Genomic DNA, 24,825 nt, shown 5'->3' on the forward strand with positions numbered 1-24,825 from the left:
GAGACATTTTTAATGCATCTTAATCATTTCAATAAAGTTTATCTTAAGTGAGTTTTTAAAGATCACTGTTAAACTACAACAGAATTTAAATAGGAACTTACAGACAACTAGAATAAATACATTGCATGTGCATAAGATAACATTTATAATCTCAAACACTATTGAATGACTAGTTTTTAAAAAGGGAAAAAATAAATTTCATTTAGTTTTGACTGCATTGACTGATTCAGCAAGTTCAATTATATTTTCTATCAAGTGAAGAATATATTAATATTTACAGATACTTTTAAATAAGCATATATTTTACTATGCTTTTGAACTGTTATGTCCTCAAAAGGAACCTAGAATCCTTAAGAACTTTGCCTACATAAACATTGAAAAAGAGGAAGAAATTAACTCACCCAAGTTGTGAATAATTGCTTGCAGATTTTGCTAGTTTTGTCATTGACCTGGAGTATGCCTCCTCTATGGTAGCTCTGTTAAATCAAATATCCACATCATAATACTTCTTATTTAGTGACCAAAAACAGCAAAGTTATCAAAATACAATTAAAAGTGCAAAACAAAAAGATACCTCAAAAATTACATGTTAAAAATAAGTACATATATGTAGTCATGAATTTCCGGCCTATCTTCAAATGTCCTTTCTGGTATAGAACTAAAATAATTTATATCACACACACAAATTTTTTTTGAGACAGAGTCTTGCTCTGTCACCCAGGCTGGAGTACAGTGGTATGATCATAGCTCACTGCAGCTTTGACCTCCTAGGCTTAAGCAATCCTCCCACCTCAGCCTCCTGAGTAGCTCACACTACAAGCATGCCCCACAACACCCAGCTAAGTTTTGTATTTTTTTGTAGAGATGGGGCCTTGCTATGTTGCCCAGGCTGATCTGGAATTCCAGGGCTCAAGCAATCCTCCCACCTAGGCCTCCCAAAGTGCTGAGATCATAGGCATGAGCCACTACGCTCAGCCACAGAAAAAATTTTAATGGCATCACAACTCTTTTTATCTTTAGTACCAATGCTTATCTGAACAGGAAATACATGAGTGCTACTTCTTGTATTCTCTCTGTCTCTGTAAGCTGATTCACTGTGATAAGTGTGTCATTTGTATTTAATAGTTCTTTGTTGTACTTAGTTTTATTATTCTTCAACACTGTGATGCACATTTAATAGAACAAGAGATTAATGACGGTCATTTGCACAAAACTAAATATATCATCAAGTCTGAAATCCTGAACTTCATTCATGGCTTAATTTATTTTGTGATCAGATCTAAAATATTAGCAAATATTTCACACTAGAAAACTGTGTTTTATATAACTACTGTTTAGCATATGAGATTTTATTCCGTAAAAAACATCCACAGCCATTAAATATAGAATTCTAAAAGACACAAATTATCCTACAGACATGTAACCTATAAATACAGAATACACATTTTGTATGGCCTTCTTTTTTTGAGACGGAATATGGCTCTGTCACCCAGGCTGGAGTACAGTGGTGCGATCTTGGCTCACTGCAACCTCCGCCTCCCAGATTCAAGCGATTCTCCTGCCTCAGCCTCCCGAGTAGCTGGGACTACAGGCACCCGCCACCACACCCAGCTAATTTTTGTATTTTTAGTAGAGACAGGATTTCACCATATTGGTCAGGCTGGTCTCAAACTCCTGACCTTGTGATCCGCCCCACTCAGCCTCCCAAAGTGCTGGGATTACAGGCATGAGCCACTGCGCCCAGCCTGTTTGGCCTTCTTAACACTACAAAACTTACAGTTTTACCTTTTGCCTGGCTCTTCTCAATGTGTGCTACCCTTAATAGGGGAACATTCTACAACCACCATCATCTCTCCATTTACTTTGATTGGTCCAACCAACTTTCTGCTTCTAATGTCTAAATCCAGATCTTCACACTACTCTTGCACTGACCCACCTGTTCAATATCTAACTGCCCCAAACATAATTAAGATATGTGAACCACCTCAAACTCAGAATATCTAAACTAATCTCCAAACTCTTTCCCAACCAAATTTGCACAAAAACCAGCTCTCTAACAAAAAGGAAATATTAACAGTAACTGCCTCTCACTGATAGTACTGTGACTCTTTCCTGCTCCTTTAAGCTCTTCTGTCATTTTAAAATACTATTACTACAAGAGTAATACTTTGTTCACCCAAAAAAGTTAATATTAGTATATCAATGTGTGAGTTTAACAGCAAGGTAAAGAAGTTCAATTTCCAGTACAGATTAAACATCCCTAATCAGCCAGGCATGGTGGCTCACGCCTGTAATCCCAGCACTTTGGGAGGCTGAGGCTGGCAGATCACCTGAGGTCAGGAGTTCAAGACCAGCCTGGCTAACATGGTGAAACCCCATCTGTACTAAAAATACAAAAATTAGCTGGGCATGGTGGTGGGTGCCTATAATCCCAGCTACTCGGGAGGCTGAGGCAGGAGAATCGCTTGAATCCGGGAGGCGGAGGCTGCAGTGAGCCAAGATCATGCCACCGCACTCCAGCCTGGGCAACAAGAGCGAAACTCTCTCTCAAATAAATAAATAAACAAACAAACATCCCTAATCAAAATATCAGAAATGCTCCAAAATCTATATATTTTTTGAGGACCAACATGATGCCAAAAGCAGAAAATTCCACACCTGACCTCATGACAGGTCATGGGTCAAAATTCAGTCAAAACTTTGTTTCATGTAGAAAAATAGTTAAAATAGGCCGGGCACGGTGGCTCACGCCGGTAATCCCAGCACTTTGGGAGGCCGAGGCAGGTGGATCACGAGGTCAGGAGATTGAGACCATCCTGGCTAACACGGTGAAACCCCGTCTCTACTAAAAATACAAAAAAATTAGCTGGGCTTGGTGACACACACCTGTAATCCCAGCTACTCGGGAGGCTGAGGCAGAATGGTGTGAACCCGGGAGGCAGAGGTTGCAGTGAGCCGAGACAGTGCCACTGCACTCCAGCTGGGCGACAGAGCGAAACTCCGTCTCAAAAAAAAAAAAAAGAAAAAAAAAGAAAGAAAAAGAAAAATAGTTAAAATATTGTAAAAAATTACCTTCAGGCTATGAGTATATGGTGTGTATAAAACATAAACAAATTTCAAGTTTAGACTTGGGTCTCACCCTCAAGATTTCTTGCTATGTATATGCAAATACTCCAAAATCTGAAAAAAATCCTAATTCTAAAAGACTTCTGGTCCCAAGCATTTCAAATAAGGGATACTTAACCTGTAATAGTGAATAAGATTATTGACACAAAAACTTTTCTCACTGAGGAAAATTTAGAAAACATGGTAAGTTGAGGGTGGGGGCAAGGTAACTGAAAAGCATTAGAAAACTTAAGGGGCAGTTAAGAATCAAGATCCAAGAGAAGGGCATCCAGACAAGTCAGTCAGGTATGTGGGGCAGCTTCTTCCTTGGGGGTATCCAGAAGAGGTAGCTGATCAGTTGAGAAGTGAAACAGAGCTTTTCTCAGCCTCACAGGTTAAGGGAGCCAAAAGTAAAAGAGTTCAGGTCCACTAAAGGTAGAAAGCAGAGAAAAATCCCACGCCCTTCAAGTAGAGACTCCAAAAGAAGAATTTCAGTAGAGAGCTGGTCATTTTAAGAAGTGGAGGAAAGCACACCAAATTTGCAAAAAAGAAAAAAAAATGCAAATTACAGATCTAGAAAATACAACAACCAAAATTAATATCTCCTTGGATGGGGTTTAGCAGCTGATTAGATATACTATATTGAGATTTATACCATAAAAAGGAGATGGGGAAAAAAAAGGAAAATTTAAAAAATAAAGAGATCTAGTTAATTAAAAGATAGATGAGAATAATTTATCCAACATTGAAGTTCAGAAAGACAAAAAAGAATGAAAAACAGAGAAGAGATGTAAAGGACAAAGCAAGAAAAGTCAGATAAATGAGTAAAGAGAAAGAATGAGTTAGAGAAAATATTTGAAGAAATAATAATGGGGAATTTTCCAAAACTGATAAAAGATATTAACCACAGATCCAAGCAGCCCAACAAACTTTAAGAGGATAAATTGTTTAAAAACAATTACATCTGGTTCTAGTCACATTAGAGTAAAAACCGCTGAAAATTAAAAAGAGAAAGAACAAAATAAATCTTGAAAGCAACCAAACTCTTCCCACCACCAAATGTTACCTTCAAAGAACCAATAACTAGACTGATAGCTAACATCTCAACTATAGATAATGGAACAATCTTCAAAAAAAATTAATTAAAAAAATCTACCAACTGGAATTCCACACCCAGCAAAAATATAAATGAAAGCAAATCCTTAATAAAATAACAGATCTAGGTGATTATCACCAATGGCCACTAACATAATGAAACAGTTATATTTGGATAATATATGCCTCTGGTGGAAGTACACACCACCACCTAAGAAGTATTCTTTCCAAAATACTGAATAGAGGCGGGCGTGGTGGCTCATGTCTGTAATCCCAGCACTTTGGGAGGCCGAGGTGGGTGGATCACCTGAGGTCAGGAGTCCAAGATCAGCCTGGCCAACATGGTGAAACCCTGCCTCTACTAAAAATACAAAAATTAGATGGGCGTGGGGGCATGCACCTGCAATCCCAGCTACTCGGGGAGGCAGAGGAAGGAGAATCACTTGAACCTGGGAGGTGGAGGTTGCAGTGAGTCAAGATCATGCCACTGTACTCCAGCCTGGGTGACAGAGTGAGACTCAGTCCAAAAAAAAAAAAAGTACTGAATAGAATTTGATCATGCTGCTAGATTTAAATGACAATTTTTAAGAAATTCAGGGATAAAGGAAGATATTTAATAAACTATGCATATGCAATTAGCATATTCCAGGATATGGGGCCCTATTAGAACAAATACTCTGGTTTCTTCAACAACAAAAGGTAAGGAGGTGGGTGGCTATAGATTAAGAGACTCAAAAGGCATATCAACCAAGTGTAACATATAGAAATCAGGACAGGTGCAATAGCTCATGCCTGTAATCCCGACTCTTTGGGAGGCCGAGGCAGAAGGATCGCTTGAGCTCTGGTGTTTGAGACCAGCCTGGGCAACCTGGTGAACCCTCATCTCTACAAAAAAAAATACAAAAATTAGCTGGGCATGGTGGTGCATCCCTATAGCCCCAGCTACTTGGGAGGCTGGGGTGGGAGGATCATTTGAGACCAGGAGGTCAAGGCTGCAGCCTGGATGACAGTGAGACCCTGTCTCAAAAATAATAATAATAATAATAATAATAATAATAATAATAATAATAATAATAAATTTTTGTAACAAACCTTAAAGTGTGGATAAAATTAAGACATTCATAGAAAAACATAACTTTTCAAACTCACAGAACTAAAAAATGTGAATGGTCCTATAATGATTAAAGAAATTAAATATGTAATTTAAAACCTTCCTACAAAGACAGTTCCAAGCCCAGATGGCTTTACCAGAAAATTCTATTAAGCACATAAGGAAAAAACAATAATCTTTCAAAAATTATTCCAGAAAATACAACAATAGGATATACTCCCCAATTCATTTTATGAAGCCAACAAACTTTGATACCAAAACCTAACAAGTACACTTAGAGAAAGAAAATGTTCAGGCCAATCTCACTCACAAGTATAGATGTAAAAATTGCATATAAAATAGCAGCAAATTGATCCACTAACACATAAAATGATCAACTACATTCCCACCAAATTGTGTTTAGACCAAGAATGGGAAGTTGATTTAACACACAAATTTCAATAATTCACATAAATGACAAGTTGTGAGGAGAGAAAAAGAAAAACACATCATCCCATTATTCACCAGAGAAATGCAAATTAAGGTCACAATAAGATAGATACTACTATTATCAAGCTAAAATTAAAAGACTGACGATACCAAGAATTGATGAGAACATAAAGCAACTGGAACTCTCAAATAAGGATGGAAGGTGGTGTAAACTGATACAACCACCTTGGAAAATTCTTTGCTATTAGTCACTCGAGTTGAACACACGTATACCTTATGGCCTCACAATTCTACTCCAGAGTATATACCCAATATAAATGTATATATATATGCATACCAGGACATATGTGCAAAACTATTCAAGGCAACATTACTTGGTAATAGTAAAAAAACCGAAAACAGCAAAAGATCTAGAAGAGCCAAAAAAATACTGAAGGAGCAGAACAAAGTTGGAAGACTGATACTACCCAACTTCAAGACTTATTATGAAGCTACAATAAATCAGGTGGGGCACAGTGGCTCATGCTTGTAAAATCCCGGCACTTTGGGATGCAGAGGTGGGCAGATCATTTGAGCACAGGAGTTTGAGACCAGTCTAGGCAACATGGTGAAACCTTGTCTCTACAAAAAAAAAAAAAAGTATTGTCACTTTGAAAGACACTGGGCATGGTGCCACATATGTATAGTCCCAACTATTCAGTAGGCTGAGGCAGAAGAATTGATTGAGCCCAAGAGGTGGAGGCTGCACTGCACTCCAGCCTGGGTGACAGAACAAGACACTGTCTCAAAAAAAATAAATAAATAAAAATAAAAAAATAAAGCTAGGGGAGGGATAGCATTAGGAGAAATACCTAATGTAGATATGTAGATGACAGGTTGATGGGTGCAGCAAACCACCACGGCACATGTATACCTATGGAACAAACCTGCACATTCTGCACATGTATCCCGGAACTTAAAAGTATTTTAAAAAGGCCGGGCATGGTGGCTCACACCTGTAATCCCAGCACTTTGGGAGGCCGAGGCTGGCAGATCACCTGAGGTCAAGAGATCGAGACCATCCTGGCTAACATGATGAAACCCCGTCTCTACTAAAAATACAAAAATTAGCCGGGTGTGGTGGCGGGTGCCTGTAGTCCCAGCTACTCGGGAGGCTGAGGCAGGAAAATGGCATGAACCCGGGAAGCGGAGCTTGCGGTGAGCAGAGATCGCGCCACTGCACTCCAGCCTCGGCGACAGAGAGAGACTCTGTCTGAAAAAAAAAGGAGCAAATGCAATACAATGGAACAAAGATAGTATTTTCAATAAATGGTACTGGAACAACTGGACACCTATATACAAAAAAAAAAAGAATGAATCCAGACACAGACCTTACACCCTTCACAAAAATTAACTCAAAATGTATTACAGACCTAAATGTAAAACATAAAACTACAAAACCCCTAGAAGATAACATAGGAGAAAACCTAGACAACATTGGGTATGGTGACGACTTTTTAGAACAGTATCTAAACGCATTCCAATATCTAAAGGCACTCCAATACACCAGACCTTGGCTATGGTGATGACTTTTTAGGCACAATATCTAAAGGCATTCCAATACCTAAAGGTATTCCAAACCCAAAAGCCATAAAATAAATAATGGATATGTTGGACTTTCTTAAAATTAAATACTTTTGTTCTTTGAAAGACAAATTCAAAAGAATGAGAAAACAAACCAGACTGTGAGAAAATATTTGCAAATGACACATCTGATAAAAGACCATTATCCAAAATATATAAAGAACTCTTAAAACCCAATAAGGGGGCAGCTGGCAAGATGGCTGAATATAGGAACAGCTCCAGTCTGCAGCTCCCAGTGAGATCAATGCAGAAGGCAGGTGATTTCAGCATTTCCAACTGAGGTACCCGGCTCATCTCACTGGGGCTGGTTAGACAGTGGGTGCAGCCCACAGAGAGCGAGCAGAAGCAGGACGGGGCATCACCCTATCCAGGAAGCACAAGGGGTCGGGGAACTCTCTCCCGTAGCCAAGGGAAGCCATGAGGGACTGTGCTGTGAGGAATGGTGCATTCCAGCCCAGATACTAGGCTTTTCCCACAGTCTTTGCAACCCGCAGACCAGGAGATTCCCTCGGGTGCCTACACCACCAGGGCCCTGGGTTTCAAGCACAAAGGACCACAACTCCTCACCAGCAAGAGAACAAAACTGGATGGAGAATGAGTTTGACAAACTGACAGAAGTAGGCTTCAGAAGGTGGGTAATAACAAACTCCCCTAAGCTAAAGGAGCATGTTCTAACCAAATGCAAGGAAGCTAAGTACCTTGAAAAAAGGTTAGACAAATTGCTAACTAGAATAACCAGTTTAGAGAAGAACATAGATGACCTGATGGAGATGAAAAACACAGCATGAGAACTTTGTGAAGCATACACAAGTATCAATAGCCAAATCGATCAAGTGGAAGAAAGGATATCATAGACTGAAGATCAACTTAATGAAATAAAGCATGAAGACAAGAATTAGAAAAAAAAGAATAAAAAGGAACAAACAAAGCCTCCAAGAAATATGGGACTACGTGAAACCACGAAACCTACATTTGATTGGTGTACCTGAAAGTGATGGGGAGAATGGAACCAAGTTGGAAAACACTCTTCAGGATATCATCCAGGAGAACTTCCCCAACCTAGCAAGACAGGCCAACATTCAAATTCAGGAAATACAGAGAACACCACAAAGATACTCCTCGAGAAGAGCAACCCCAAGACACCAAGACACATAATTGTCAGATTCAAAAGGTTGAAATGAAGGAAAAAATGTTAAGGGCAGCCAGAGAGAAAGGTCGGGTTACCCACAAAGGGAAGCCTATCAGACTAACAGTGGATATCTCTGCAGAAACCCTACAAGCCAGAAGAGAGTGGGGGCCAATTTTCAACATTCTTAAAGAGAAGACTTTTCAACCCAGAATTTCATGTCTAGCCAAACAAAGCTTCATAAACAAAGGAGAAATAAAATCCTTTACAGACAAGCAAATGCTGAGAGATTTCATCACCACCAGGCCAGCCTTACAAGAGCTCCTGAAGGAAACACTAAACATGGAAAGAAACAACCAACACCAGCAACTGCAAAAACATACCAAATTGTAAAGACCACCGACATTATGAAGAAACTGTACAAACTAATGGGCAAAATAACCAGCTAGCATCATAATGACAGGAGCAAATTCACACATAACAATATTAACCTTAAATGTAAACAGGCTAAATGCCCCAATTAAAAGACAAAGACTCGCAAATTGGATGAAGAGTCAAGACTCACTGGTGTGCTGTATTCAGGACACCCATCTCTCATGCAAAGACACACATAAGCACAAAATAAAGGGATGGAGGAATATTTACCAAGCAAATGGAAAGCAAAAAAAAGCAGGGGTTGCAATCCTAGTCTTCGATAAAACAGACTTTAAATCAAGAAAGATCAAAAGAGACAAAGGCCATTACATAACAGTAAAGGTATCAATGCATCCAGATGAGCTAACTATCCTAAATATATATGCACCTAATACAGGAGCACCCAGATTCATAAAGCAAGTTCTTTGAGACCTACAAAAAGAATTAGACTCCCACACAATAATAGTGGGAGACTTTAACACCCCGCTGTCAATATTAGACAGGTAAACAAGAGAGGAAATTAACAAAGATATTCAGGAATTGAACTCAGCTCTGGACCAAGCAGACCTAATAGACATCTACAGAACCCTCCCCGCAAAATCAACAGAATATACATTCTTCTCAGCACCACATCACACTTATTCTAAAACTGACCACATAATTGGAAGTAAAACACTCCTCAGCAAATGCAAAAGAACGGAAATCATAACAAACAGTCTTCTCAGACCACAGTGCAACCAAATTAGAACTCAGGATTAAGAAACTCACTGAAAACTGCACAACTACATGGAAACTGAACAACCTGCTCCTGAATGACTACTGGGTAAATAACGAAATTAAGGCAGAAATAAGTAAGTTCTTTGAAACCAATGAGAACAAAGACACAACATACCAGAATCTCTGGGACGCAGCTGAAACACTGTTTAGAGGGAAATTTATAGCACTAAATGCCCATAAGAGAAAGCAGGAAAGATCTAAAATTGACACCCTAACATCACAATTAAAAGAACTAGAGAAGCAAGAGCAAACAAATTCAAAAGCTAGCAGAAGACAAGAAATAACTAAGATCAGAGCAGAACTGAAGGAGATAGAGACATGAAACAGCGTTCAAAAAAATCAATGAATCCAGGAGCTGGTTTTTTGAAAAGATCAACAAAATAGATAGACCGCTAGCCAGAATAACAAACAAGAAAAGAGAGAAGAATCAAATAGACACAATAAAAAATGATAAAGGGGATATCACCACTGATCCAACAGAATTACAAACTACCATCAGAGAATACTAGAAACACCACTATGCAAATAAACTAGAAAATCTATTAGAAATTGAAAAATTCCTGGACACATACACCCTCCCAAGTCTAAACCAGGAAGAAGTAGAATCCCTGGACAGATCAATAACAAGCTCTGAAATTGAGGCAGTAATTAATAGCCTACCAACCAAAAACAGCTCAGGACCAGACGGATTCACAGCCAAATTCTACCAGAGTTACAAAGAGGAGCTGGTACCATTCATTCTGAAACTATTCCAAACAATAGAAAAAGAGGGACTCCTCCTTAACTCATTTTATGAGGCCAGCATCATCCTAATACCAAAACCTGGCAAAGACACACACACAAAAAAGAAAATTTCAGGCCAATATCCCTGATGAACATCAGTGCGAAAATCCTCAATAAAATACTGGCAAACCGAATCCAGCAACACATCAAAAAGCTTATCCACCACTATCAACTCAGCTTCATCCCTGGGATGCAAGGCTGGTTCAACATACGCAAATCAATAAATGTAATCCATCACATAAACAGAATCAATGACAAAAACCACATGATTATCTCAATACATGCAGAAAAGGCCTTCAACAAAATTCAGCACCACTTCACGCAAAAAACGCTCAATAAACTAGGTATTGGTGGAACGTATCTCAAAACAATAAGAGCTATTTATGACAAACCCACAGCCAATATCATACTGAATGGGCAATAACTGGAAGCATTCCCTTTGAAATCCATCACAAAACAAGGATGCCCTCTCTCACCACTCTTATTCAACAAAGTATTGGAAGTTCTAGCCAGGGCAATCAGGAAAGAGAAAAAAATAAAGGGTATTCAAATAGGAAAAGGGGATGTCAAATTGTCTCTGTTTGAAGATGACATGATTGTATATTTAGAAAACCCCATCGTCTCAGCCCAAAATCTCCTTAAGCTGGTAAGCAACTTCAGTAAATTCTCAGGATATAAAATCAATGTGCAAAAATCACAAGCATTCCTATACACCAATAATAGACAAACAGAGAGCTAAATCATGAGTGAACTCCCATTCACAATTGCCACAAAAAGAATAAAATACCTAGAAATACAACTTACAAGAGATGTGAAGAACCTCTTCAAGGAGAACTATGAACCACTGCTAAGGGAAATAACAGAGGACACAAACAAATGGAAAAACATTCCATGCTCATGCATACGAAGAATCATATTGTGAAAATGGCCATACTGCCCAAAGTAATTTATAGATTCAATGCTATCCTCATCAAGCAATCACTGACTTTCTTCACAGAATTAGAAAAAACTACTTTGAATTTCATATGGAACCAAAAAAGAGCCTGTATAGCCAAGACAATCCTAGGCAAAAAGAACAAAGCTGGAGGCATCACTTCAAACTATACTACAACGCTTCAGTAACCAAAACAGCATGGTACTGGTACCAAAACAGAGATATAGACCAATGGAACAGAAGAGAGTCCTCAAAAATAACACCACAAATCTACAACCATCTGATCTTTGACAAACCTGACAAAAACAAGCAATGGGAAAAGATTCCCTATTTAATAAATGGTGTTGGGAAAACTGGCTAACCATATGCAGAAAACTGAAACTGGACCCCTTCCTTACACCTTATACAAAAAATTAACTCAAGATGGGCTAAACACTTCAACGTAAGACCTAAAACCATAAAAACCCTACAAGAAAACCTAAGCAATTTCATTCAGAACATAGGCATAGGCAAAGACTTCATGACTAAAACACCACAAGCAATGGTAACAAAAGCCAGAATTAACAAATGGGATCTAATTAAACTAAAGAGCTTCTGCACAGCAAAAGAAACTATCATCAGAGTGAACAGGCAACCTACAGAATGGGAGAAAATTTTTACAACCTATCCATCTGACAAAGGGCTAATATCCAGAATCCACAAAGAACTTAAATTTACAAGAAAAAAAACAACCCCATCAAAAAGTGGGCAAAGTATATGAACAGACACTTCTCAAAAGAAGACATTTATGCAGCCAACGAACATATGAAAAAATGCTCATCATCACTGGTCATTAGAGAAATGCCAATCAAAACCACAATGAGATACCATCTCATGACAGTCAGAATGCCCATCATTAAAAAGTCAGGAAACAACAGATGCTGGAGAGAATGTGGAGAAACAGGAATGCTTTTACACTGTTGGTGGGAGTGTAAATTAGTTCAACCATTGTGGAAGACAGTGTGGCAATTCCTCAAGGATCTAGAACCAGAAATATCATTTGACCCAGCAATCCCATTACTGGCTATATACCCAAAGGATTATAAATCATTCTACTATAAAGACACATGCACACATGTTTATTGCAGCACTGTTCACAATAGCAAAGACTTGGAACCAACCCAAATACACATCAATGACAGACTGGATAAAGAAAATGTGGCACATATACACCATGGAATCTATGCAGCCATAAAAAAGCATGAGTTCATGTCCTTTGCAGGGGTATGGTTGAAGCTGGAAAGTATCATTCTCAGCAAACACAAGAACAGAAAACCAAACATCACATGTCCTCACTCATTAGTGGGAGTTGAACAATGAGAACACATGGACACAGGGAGGGGAACATCACACACCAGGGCCTGTTTGGGGGTTGGGGGCTGGGGGAGGGATAGCATTAGGAGAAAGACCTAATGTGGATGACAGGTTGATGGGTGCAGCAAACCACCATGGCACATGTATACCTATGTAACAACCCTGCACGTTCGCACATATATCCCAGGGCTTAAAGTATAATAAAAAAATTTTTTAAAAAATAGTAAGAACGCAAATAACCATATTACAAACAAAAATGGGCCAAAGACCTTAACAGATACCTCACTAAAGAAGATACACAGCTGGCAAATAAGCATATGAAAAGATGGAGGAAAGGTGTGCTGGTTCCCTCCTGTAATCGCAGAGCTTTGGGAGACTGTGGCGGGAGGACTGCTTGAGACCAGGAGTTCAAGACCAGCCTGGGCAACATGCTGAGACCACATCTTGACAACAACAAAAAAGCCAGGTGCAGTGGCTCACACCTATAATCTCAGCACTTTGCAAGGCTGGGCAAGGAGGATCACTTGAGGCCAGGAGTTCGAGACTAGCCTGGGAAACATAGCAAGACCTTGCCTCTACAAAAAAAAATTAAAAGCAAAGATGCTCCACATCATATGTCATCAGGAAAATGCTAATTAAAACAATGATAAGATACCACTATATACTTATTGGAACAGCCAAAATCTAGAATACTGACCACTCCAAATGCTGGCAAGGATGTGGGGCAATAAGAACTCTAATTCATTGCTAGTTAAAATGCAAAATGGTATTGTCACTTTGGAAGATGGGTTTCTTACAAAATTAAACATATTCTTTCCATATAATCAAGTAACTGCGTTCCTTGGTATTTAAAATTTAATTTAATTAATTAAATTAAAACTTATGTTCACACGAAAACCTGCACACAGATGTTTACTGCAGCTGTATTCATAATTGCCAAAACTTGGAAGCAACCAAGATGTCCCTGAGTAAGTCAGTGGATAAAATGTAGTACATCCAGACAACAAAATATTATTCAGCACTAAAATGAAATGAGCCTGGCCAGGCACAGTGGCTCATGCCTGTAATCCCAACACGCTGGGAGGCCGAGATGGGCGGATCACCTGAGGTCAGGAGTTCCAGACCAGCCTGGCCGACATGGCAAAACCCCGTCTCTATAAAAAATACAAAAATTAGCCAGGCATGGTGGTGCATGCCTGTGGTCCCAGCTACTCAAGAGGCTGAGGCACAAGAATTGCTTCAACTTAGGACAGGGAGGTTGCAGTTAGCCATGATCACACCTCTGCACTCCAGCCTGGGCTGGGTAACAGAGCGAGACTCTGTCTCAAAAAAAAAAGAAAAATACAAAAATCAGCCGAACATGATGGCGCAGGGATATAATCCCAGCTACTTGGGAGGCTGAGGCACAAGAATCGCTTGAATCCAGGAGGCAGAAGTTACAGTGAGCAGAGACTGAGCCACTGCACTCCAGCCTGGGCGACAGAGCTAGACCCTGTCTCAAATCAATCAATCAATCAATCAGATAATGTATACAAAGTTTACGTTTTTTCCTTTCTCATTGGGTCCTTCAAGAAATATGATTATCCTATTGTTCCAGGCTTTGTGCTAGCCACTGGGATACAAACAAATACTGTTTCACAGAGGAACATAAAAACAAATAAAAATAAATAATTACCAAATTTTATAAATACTACAAAGAGATAGGTGATGTAACAAAAGATTATATTAGGTGTTTTTGACCTAGTCAGAGAGATTAGGAAAGGCATCCTTAGAGCAGTGACCACTTTGCTGAGCTCTAAAGAATAAGTAGGCATTCAATATTCAACATTCTTAAAGAATTTTCAACCCCGAATTTCATATCCAGCCAAACTAAGCTTCATAAGTGAAGGAGAAATAAAATACTTTACAGACAAGCAAATGCTGAGAGATTTTGTCACCACCAGGCCTGCCCTACAAGAGCTCCCGTAGGAAGCGCTAAACATGGAAGGGAACAACCAGTACCAGCCGCTGCAAAATCATGCCAAAATGTAATGACCATCAAGACTAGGAAGAAACTGCATCAACTAACGAGCAAAATCACCAGCTAACATCATAATGACAGGATCAAATTCACGCATAACAATATTAACTTTAAATGTAAATGGACTAAACGCTCCAATTAAAAGACACAGACTGGCAAACTCGATAAAGAGTCAAGACCCATCAGTGTGCTGTATTCAGGAAACCCATCTCACGTGCAGAGACACACATAGGCTCAAAATAAAGGGATGGAGGAAGATCTACCAAGCAAATGGAAAACAAAAAAAGGCAGGGGTTGCAATCTTAGTCTCTGATAAAACAGACTTTAAACCAACAAAGATCAAAAGAGACAAAGAAGGCCATTACATAATGGTAAAGGGATCAATTCAACAAGAAGAGCTAACTATCCTAAATATATATGCACCCAATACAGGAGCACCCAGATTCATAAAGCAAGTCCTGAGTGACCTACAAAGAGACTTACACTCCCACACATTAATAATGGGAGACTTTAACACCCCACTGTCAACATTAGACAGATCAACGAGACAGAAAGTCAACAAGGATACCCAGGAATTGAACTCAGCTCTGCACCAAGCAGACCCAATAGACATCTACAGAACTCTCCACCCCAAATCAACAGAATATACATTTTTTTCAGCACCACACCACACCTATTCCAAAATTGACCACATACTTGGAAGTAAAGCTCTCCTCAGCAAATGTAAAAGAACAGAAATTATAACAAACTATCTCTCAGACCACAGTGCAATCAAACTAGAACTCAGGATTAAGAATCTCACTCAAAACCACTCAACTACATAGAAACTGAACAACCTGCTTCTGAATGACTACTGGGTACATAACGAAATGAAGGCAGAAATAAAGATGTTCTTTGAAATCAACGAGAACAAAGACACAACATATCAGAATCTCTGGGACGCATTCAAAGCAGTGTGTAGAGGGAAATTTATAGCACTACATGCCCACAAGAGAAAGCAGGAAAGATCCAAAATTGACACCCTAACATCACAATTAAAAGAACTAGAAAAGCAAGAGCAAACACATTCAAAAGCTAGCAGAAGGCAAGAAATAACTAAAATCAGAGCAGAACTGAAGGAAATAGAGACACAAAAAACCCTTCAAAAAATTAATGAATCCAGGAGCTGGTTTTTTGAAAGGATCAACAAAATTGATAGACCGCTAGCAAGACTAATAAAGAAAAAAAGAGAGAAGAATCAAACAGACGCAATAAAAAATGATAAAGGGGATATCACCACCGATCCCACAGAAATACAAACTACCATCAGAGAATACTACCAACACCTCTATGCAAATAAACTAGAAAATCTAGAAGAAATGGATAAATTCCTCAACACATACACTCTCCCAAGACTAAACCAGGAAGAAGTTGAATCTCTGAATAGACCAATAACAGGATCTGAAATTGTGGCAATATTCAATAGCTTACCAACCAAAAAGAGTACAGGACCAGATGGATTCACAGCCAAATTCTACCAGAGGTACAAGGAGGAACTGGTACCATTCCTTCTGAAACTATTCCAATCAATAGAAAAAGAGGGAATCCTCCCTAACTCATTTTATGAGGCCGGCATCATCCTGATACCAAAGCTGGGCAGAGACACAACCAAAAAAGAGAATTTTAGACCAATAGCCTTGATGAACATTGATGCAAAAATCATCAATAAAATACTGGCAAACTGAATCCATCAACACATCAACAAGCTTATCCACCATGATCAAGTGGGCTTCATCCCTGGGATGCAAGGCTGGTTCAATATACGCAAATCAATAAATGTAATCCAGCATATAAACAGAACCAAAGACAAAAACCACATGATTATCTCAATACATGCAGAAAAGGCCTTTGACAAAATTCAACAGCCCTTCATGCTAAAAACTCTCAATAAATTAGGTATTGATGGGACGTATTTCAAAATAATAAGAGCTATCTATGACAAACCCACAGCCAATATCATACTGAATGGGCAAAAACTGGAAGCATTCCCTTTGAAAACTGGCACAAGACAGGGATGCCCTCTCTCACCACTCCTATTCATCATAGTGTTGGAAGTTCTAGCCAGGGCAATTAGGCAGGAGAAGGAAATAAAGGGTATTCAACTAGGAAAAGAGGAAGTCAAATTGTCCTTGTTTGCAGATGACATGATTGTATATCTAGAAAACCCCATTGTCTCAGCCCAAAATCTCCTTAAGCTGATAAGCAACTTCAGCAAAGTCTCAGGATACAAAATCAATGTACAAAAATCACAAGCATTCTTATACACCAACAACAGACAAACAGAAAGCCAAATCATGAGTGAACTCCCATTCACAATTGCTTCAAAGAGAATAAAATACCTAGGAATCCAACTTACAAGGGATGGGAAGGACCTCTTCAAGGAGAACTACAAACCACTGCTCAAGGAAATAAAAGAGGATACAAACAAATGGAAGAACATTCCATGCTCATGGGTAGGAAGAATCAATATCGTGAAAATGGCCATACTGCCCAAGGTAATTTACAGATTCAATGCCATTCCCATCAAGCTACCAATGACTTTCTTCACAGAATTGGAAAAAACTACTTGAAAGTTCATATGGAACCAAAAAAGAGCCCGCATCGCCAAGTCAATCCTAAGCCAAAAGAACAAAGGTGGAGGCATCACACTATCTGACTTCAAACTATACTACAAGGCTACAGTAACCAAAACAGCATGGTACTGGTACCAAAACAGAGATATAGATCAATGGAACAGAACAGAGCCCTCAGAAATAACGCCGCATATCTACAACTATCTGATCTTTGACAAACCTGAGAAAAACAAGCAATGGGGAAAGGATTCCCTATTTAATAAATGGTGCTGGGAAAACTGGCTAGCCATATGTAGAAAGCTGAAACTGGATCCCTTCCTTACACCTTATACAAAAATCAATTCACGATGGATTACTCATTAAACTCAAGAGCTTCTGCACAGCAAAAGAAACTACCATTGGAGTGAACAGGCAACCTACAAAATGGGAGAAAATTTTCACAACCTACTCATCTGACAAAGGGCTAATATCCAGAATCTACAATGAACTCAAACAAATTTACAAGAAAAAAGCAAACAACCCCATCAAAAAGTGGGCGAAGGACATGAACAGATACTTTTCAAAAGAAGACATTTATGCAGCCAAAATACACATGAAAAAATGCTCACCATCGCTGGCCATCAGATAAATGCAAATCAAAACCACAATGAGATACCATCTCACACCAGTTAGAATGGCAATCATTAAAAAGTCAGGAAACAACAGGTGCTGGAGAGGATGTGGAGAAATAGGAACACTTTTACACTGTTGGTGGGACTGTAAACTAGTTCAACCACTGTGGAAGTCAGTGTGGCGATTCCTCAGGGATCTAGAACTAGAAATACCATTTGACCCAGCCATCCCATTACTGGGTATGTACCCAAAGGACTATAAATCATGCTGCTATAAAGACACATGCATATGTATGTTTACTGTGGCATTATTCACAATAGCAAAGACTTGGAACCAACCCAAATGTCCAACAATGATAGACTGGATTAAGAAAACGTGGCACATATACACCATGGAATACTATGCAGCCATAAAAAATGATGAGTTCATGTCCTTTGTAGGGACATGGATGAAATTGGAAATCATCATTCTCAGTAAACTATCGCAAGAACAAAAAACCAAACACCGCATATTCTCACTCATAGGTGGGAATTGAACAATGAGAACACATGGACACAGGAAGGGGAACATCACACTCTGGGGACTGTTGTGGGTTGCGGGGAGGGGAGAGGGATAGCATTGGGAGATATACCTAATGCTAGATGACGAGTTAGTGGGTGCAGCGCACCAGCACGGCACATGTATACATATGTAACTAACCTGCACATTGTGCACATGTACCCTAAAACTTAAAGTATAATAATAAAAAATAAAAAAAAGAAAAAGAAAGAAAAATAAAAAGAAATGCTGCATTATTGATGATCTTGATGGTCCAGAGACTGATACCCTGTGAAAAAGATAGGATTTTGACATGTAATTCAGAGAGATAAAATATAAATGTGGAGTCATTTTAGGAATATTTTAACCAACTTATTGAATTTATATTTTACTTCTTTTGAATGGAAATTAAAGTTCTAAATAAAAAAAAAAAGAATAAGTAGGCATTAACTAGGTGAAGAGAAGAATAAGTATTTACAAAGCCTGGACTAGACAGAGGAAGCCTGTCTATAAGATACCCAGTATCTCTGGAGTGGAAAGAATAAGGAGCAGCCTGTAATTCATGTATCTCTTTGTACTATGTATGCAGTTTTGTTATTACTCATTTTTGTTAATTGTTTCTATGTTCTCCTGTGAGACAATATTCTGTTGTATCCCATGCCTAGCATAGAGCCTAGAACAATAAGACCTGAAAGGTAGTTTTAGGGTCAGAATATGCAGGCCTATCTTAAGAGCAATGGGAAGCCCTTGAGATGGCTGAAAGAGAAGAGGTAACAAACTGATCTGTACTATACTTCAAAAAAACCACTCCAACTACAGTAGACAGAGTAAGTTGTAGGAAAACAAGAACAACTGTAGATAGAGCAGTTACGAGCTACTGCTGAAGTTCAGGCAAAAATAATGATAGCTGGGATCAGCATAATGAAGTTACAGATTCATTCTATGGAAAAACCTTTACTGAGGGCCTACCAAGTGACAAGCACTATCACAAGTGCATAAATAGAGCAAAAAGACAAAATAAGCAAAAAAAGACAAAAATCCCTGCCCTTGTTGGGTTTATATTCTAGTGGGAAGAGACAGAAAAATAAATAAATGAAATATCACTTTTATCAGACAGTTATACATACTATGGAGAAAAATAAAGTAGTAAAGGGGAAGTACGACGGATTGTCTCACTACCCAAAGAATCAGAAAGCGATAGATTCTGGGCAAAGGAAGGATAACCCAGGAGTCCTGGACTTCTTAAGGTGACTAACATAAACAGGGCTGAAAGGCATAATATCTGCCCTGATGGTTCCAAAGTAGACAGTGATAGTAGTGAAGTGTAGGGGAAGAGGGAAGGCTAAGGAACATGCCAAGAGATGCAGAGTTCTGCGGCCTTTCCTTTGCTCCTGCCAATGATAATGTAGAAGCCCGGAGGAAGGACAGCCTTACCCAGAGCACTTGAGCTTTTGCATTCCTTGTTGATTCCAGTAGAGAGGAGGGAGTAAGAAAAGAACTGAACTTATAGAATAGTTTATTCCCCAATTCCTATCAGTCTGTAAACTCCATGAAGGGAGAAGCTGTTATCTTAACCACTATATTCCCATAATCCAGACAAGTAGCTGGTACACAGCACTGATGGGATATACATTGTTGAAAGACTACATGAATAAGTGGAGTATTAAATTTAAAGCCAAAGTATCCCTATATTATCAAGGTAAAGATTTTAAATGTGTTCATATAAATAATTACAAAGTTGGGGTAGCCACAAAATAGCTTTAAGTTAGTAGGATAGCAGCTTTTGAGTTGTTTGATTTTGAATCATAATCAAATTATATTTATTCTTAATAGCTTTTAAATTCGCTATATTCTAAGAGTCTTAACGACAATCACATTTTATAAATTTGCAAGATTTTAAAATATATACTTAGGACTTTTAAAAATAAAAGTTACAAAAACATAAAATTAAACTGAAGTTCAGAAAAGTTAGTCTTTTCTAATTATTTTAGCATGTTTAACAAATGTTAATGTTTTATCCTACAAACTTCTCAACTGTATTATATCACCTTGCTAGCACATCCAGTGAAAAATACGTAGATAATATTTTCAAGAAGGAATCCACAAACCAGGGGTGTTAAACTTTGAGCCACTTTGAGCCACTATACAGCCCTCAGCTGTGTAGATGATAGATACAAATAGATAGATATAATTACAGTACATATTTTAAAACAATGATTACTTTATTCCAAATCCAAATAAAGTTTTCTCCATTATTTATATTCTAAAATTTAAATTGCTATTAAGTTGTTAAACAAATTACTTATTTAAAAAATACATACCGTTCCCTTACAAAATCTGCTAGTTCTTTTGTTGATATCTGTCCATGTTTCATATTATGGTAGAGGACGTCAAAGCCACTATTTTTTTCCCCCTAAAATTTAAAAAGATTTTTAGTTTCATAAAAAAACAGATAAAAATGACTTGAGAATATAAAAAGCCAACATTAACTAATATGCAATCCTGTGCTCAGGTGAGGTGTTTTCATAAATTTTTCTCATTTATTGTATGATTTTAAACAGTATAAAGCAATATTATATGCTTTAATAAAGTTTACAATTAACTATATATACATATACCTACATACAAACATATATGCATACACTTTGTAATCACCCATAAAGGTACTAAAATTAAGTTGTGACCGGGTGTTGTGGCTCACACCTGTAATCCCAGCACTTTGGGAGGCCGAGGTGGGCGGATCACGAGGTCAGGAGGTCGAGACTATCCTGGCTAACAGGTGAAACCCCATCTCTACTTAAAATACAAAAAATTAGCCGGGCGTGGTGGTGGGCGCCTGTAGTCCCAGCTACCTGGGAGGCCGAGGCAGGAGAACGGCGTGAACCCGGGAGGCAGAGCTTGCAGTGAGCCGGGATTGTGCCACTGCGCCCCAGCCTGGGTGACAGAGCAAGACTCCGTCTCAAAAAAAAAAAAAAAAAAAAAATTAAGTATGAGGCCAGGCGTGGTGGCTCACGCCTGTAATCCCAGCATTTTGGGAGGTGGAGGCAGGCGGATCACTTGAGGTCAGGAGTTCTAGATCAGCCTGGCCAACATGGTGAAACCCCATCTCAGCTAAAAATACAAAAATTAGCCGGGCATGGTGGCATGCACCCATAATCCCAGCTACTTGGGAGGGTGAAACAGGAGAATCACTTGAACCCAGGAGGTGGAGGTTGCAGTGAGCTGAAATCACACCACTGCACTCCAGCCTGGGAGACAGGGTGAGACTCTGGCAAAAACAACAACAACAAAAAATTAAGTATGAAATTTTAAGGAAAATGCAGCATAATTAAGAAAAGATAAACATGGACCTTTCAAAACATATTACCAAATCCCATTTCAATCTCTGTAACACACAGTAAGAAATTCCTGATTATTTAATTTGGAGTTTGTGCTTTAAAATAACTAAATCTTGATTTCTGAGTTAAGACAGTAAAGTACTTAAGTCACATCAGCATTGAGTATCACAAAATACTTAGATCTTTCAGTAAACTTAACCTGAGAAGGGAGAAAATAGACAAAATTTAACAAAAGAGAAGTAAGAGGCTATGTGCTAGTCTTTAATTAATGGGATTTTCGTTTGTTTGTTTTTGTTTTTGAGACAGTCTCACTCTATCATCCAGGCTGGAGTGCAGATGTGCAATTATGGCTCACTGCTACCTCCCCATCCGGGTTCAAGCGATTCTTGTGCTTCAGCCCCCTGAGTAGCTGGGATTACAGGTGTGCACCACCACATCTGGCTAATTTTTGTATTTTTAGAAGAGACAGGGTTTTGCCATGTTGGCCAGGCAGGTCTCGAACTCCTGGCCTCAAACGATACACCTGCCTTGGCTTCCCAATGTGCTGGGATTACAGGTGTGAGCTACTATGCCCAGCCTAATTAATGAGATATTAATAGAACTAGATCACTATACAATCCTGGAAAACCTCTACTGTTGTTTAATCCTATGAATCCTTAATTAGTAAATCATAAAGATAACATTAGAAATGTCAATTTATTCGATGAAATAAAAGACAGCTGATACACTAGGTTTAACAACTCTCTTTACAGGCAGCAGTTTTTATTCTTCTTTAGTGAAAATGGAAAAATGGAATATAATTGTTGGAAAGTGTTATACCATAAGCAAGTGTTATATAATCCAAAACTTGATTTTTCCACAGTCCACTGAAAACAGAAAGCATAAAAACTTCCAGCTATGTTGAAGTGATTCCTGATAAACTCATCGGCTAATGTAGCTAGTAATTACTTTGCCTACATATCACAAATTAAAATGTCACATCTGTAACAAGATAATATGAACAATATCCTTAGCATTTTGAATAACCATTTCCATTTATCAAGAAGAATATAACATAAAACCACAGCCTCTTGTGAATCCAAACATTTCCATTTGGCTTCTGCAACTTTACATGTTTAAGATTTTTTTAAAAATTTATTGTCAGAGGCTTGTGCCTATAATCCCAGCTACTCCAGAGGCTGAGCAAGGAGGCTTGCTTGATGCCAGGTGTTCAAGACCAGCCTGGCCAAAGTGAGAACCTGTCTCTAAAAAAACAAAAAGATAAGGGTTTGAAACTTCTCCTTCGGTGAACTTTTTAAGAGTAACAGTAAATTAGACACTAAAAATAAAAAACCTGGATAGCATTCAGTTTTTTAAAAAAAGTTTATGTAGAAACAGGGTCTCGCCGCTATGTTGCTCAAGCCAGTCTCCCAACTCCTAGCCTCAAGCAATCCTCCCACCTTGGCCTCCCAAAGTGCTGGGATTACAGGTGTGAGCCACTGCATGTGGCGAGCATTCACTTTTGGTGAGTCCAAGATTTGAAAAATAGGCAGAAGATAGATTGTATATTGTATAATCACATTACTGATTAAAAAATTGGTTTTACCAAGTTTCCTTTTTTTCAAAAAGTTATTTGGAGGGGTAAGAGAAGGGTCAGGAGGTACTATCCTGCAAACACCAATAACATGCCTAACCTCCCTCTCAACTCTAAACCACCTCAAAAATAAATAAATACTATAACTTCCCACCCTGTCTACATTTTCCTTTTAATTTAGCTCTTATGGACATTTACTAGACAACCCTGGACAAGTCAATGCACAATATAACATTCATATTTTTGATACAGTCTCACTTTATCTTGACTTCTCTGAAACACACCAAAAAACATTTTACTAATCCTAAAGATTTTTTTCTTTGAAGAACAGCCCCTTTAGTGAAGAACCTACAGATACGCTTTGATGAGAACTCAATAGACATGCAATGACAGCTCTCCAGTGCCACTCCGGCCTTGAAAACTGCTAGGGAGCAGGAGGGAAAATACAGGCACACTTCATTTTACTGCACTTTCTTTTATTGAGCATTGCTTTACTGCACTTTGAAAATACTGCATTTTTACAAATTGAAGGTTTGTGGCAATCGTGTCAAGCAAGTCTATCAGTATCTCTTTTCCAACTGCATGTGCTCACTTCTTCCCTGTTAGCATTAGCAATAAAGTATTTTTTAATTAAGGTATATACATTTTTAGATAAAATGCTATTGCACATTTAATACACCAGTATAGTGTAAATAATATAGTGTAAACATAACTTTTATATGCACTGAAAAACCAGGAGTTTGTGACTTGCTTCACTGTGGTTGTTTGAATTCAATACACAATATCTCTAAGGTATGCCTTTGTATGCAAGCAATTTTTCTACAGGTATACGGGACGTTCAACCACAAGTTACAACCTCTTCTCATCAACACTCTATTTGTACAGTAGTCCCCTCTTCTCCACAGGGGATATGTTTCAAAACCCCCAGTGGATGCCTGAAATCATGGATAGTCACGAACCCTTTATATACTGGTCATGAACCCTTTATACACTGTTTTTTTTTTTTAATCTGATAACCAAGATGGCTACTAAGTGATTAATGGGCAGGAAGGGTATATACTATGGATGCACTGGACAAAAGGATGATTCACATACCAAACAGGACACAGTGAGATTTCAATGCTTATGAATTATTTCTGGAATTTTCCATTTAATATTTTCAGACTGCAGTTGACCTCAGATCTGAAACTGTGGAAAGTGAAATTATGGATGGGGAGACAACCGTACATTGACATTTTTAGTCATGATCATTAAAAGTACTCTGCAGAGCTACTGGCAAGAGATACTGCTAATGGAGAAAATAGTGACTAAAATATATAGAATGGTCGGGCGCGGTAGCTCACACCTGTAATCCCAGCACTTTGGGAGGCCAAGGTGGGTGGA

At 38.5% G+C, this 24,825-nt stretch overlaps 1 protein-coding gene across 2 annotated transcripts in view; it reads right to left on the reverse strand.

Moving 5' to 3' along the window:
- FCHO2 (FCH and mu domain containing endocytic adaptor 2) overlaps positions 1–24,825 on the reverse strand; it is a 138,797-nt gene that overhangs the window by 104,600 nt on the left and 9,372 nt on the right. For both annotated transcript variants that reach the window (XM_055112318.2, XM_063604202.1), the window contains exons 2-3: positions 20,853–20,944; positions 402–476 (exon numbers count right to left, since the gene is read on the reverse strand). In XM_055112318.2, coding sequence (XP_054968293.1) covers positions 402–476; positions 20,853–20,944 — 167 coding nt within the window. The remainder of the gene's footprint in view (positions 1–401; positions 477–20,852; positions 20,945–24,825) is intronic.

Source organism: Pan paniscus, chromosome 4 (assembly GCF_029289425.2).
Source record: "Pan paniscus chromosome 4, NHGRI_mPanPan1-v2.0_pri, whole genome shotgun sequence".
Taxonomy (NCBI): domain Eukaryota; kingdom Metazoa; phylum Chordata; class Mammalia; order Primates; family Hominidae; genus Pan; species Pan paniscus.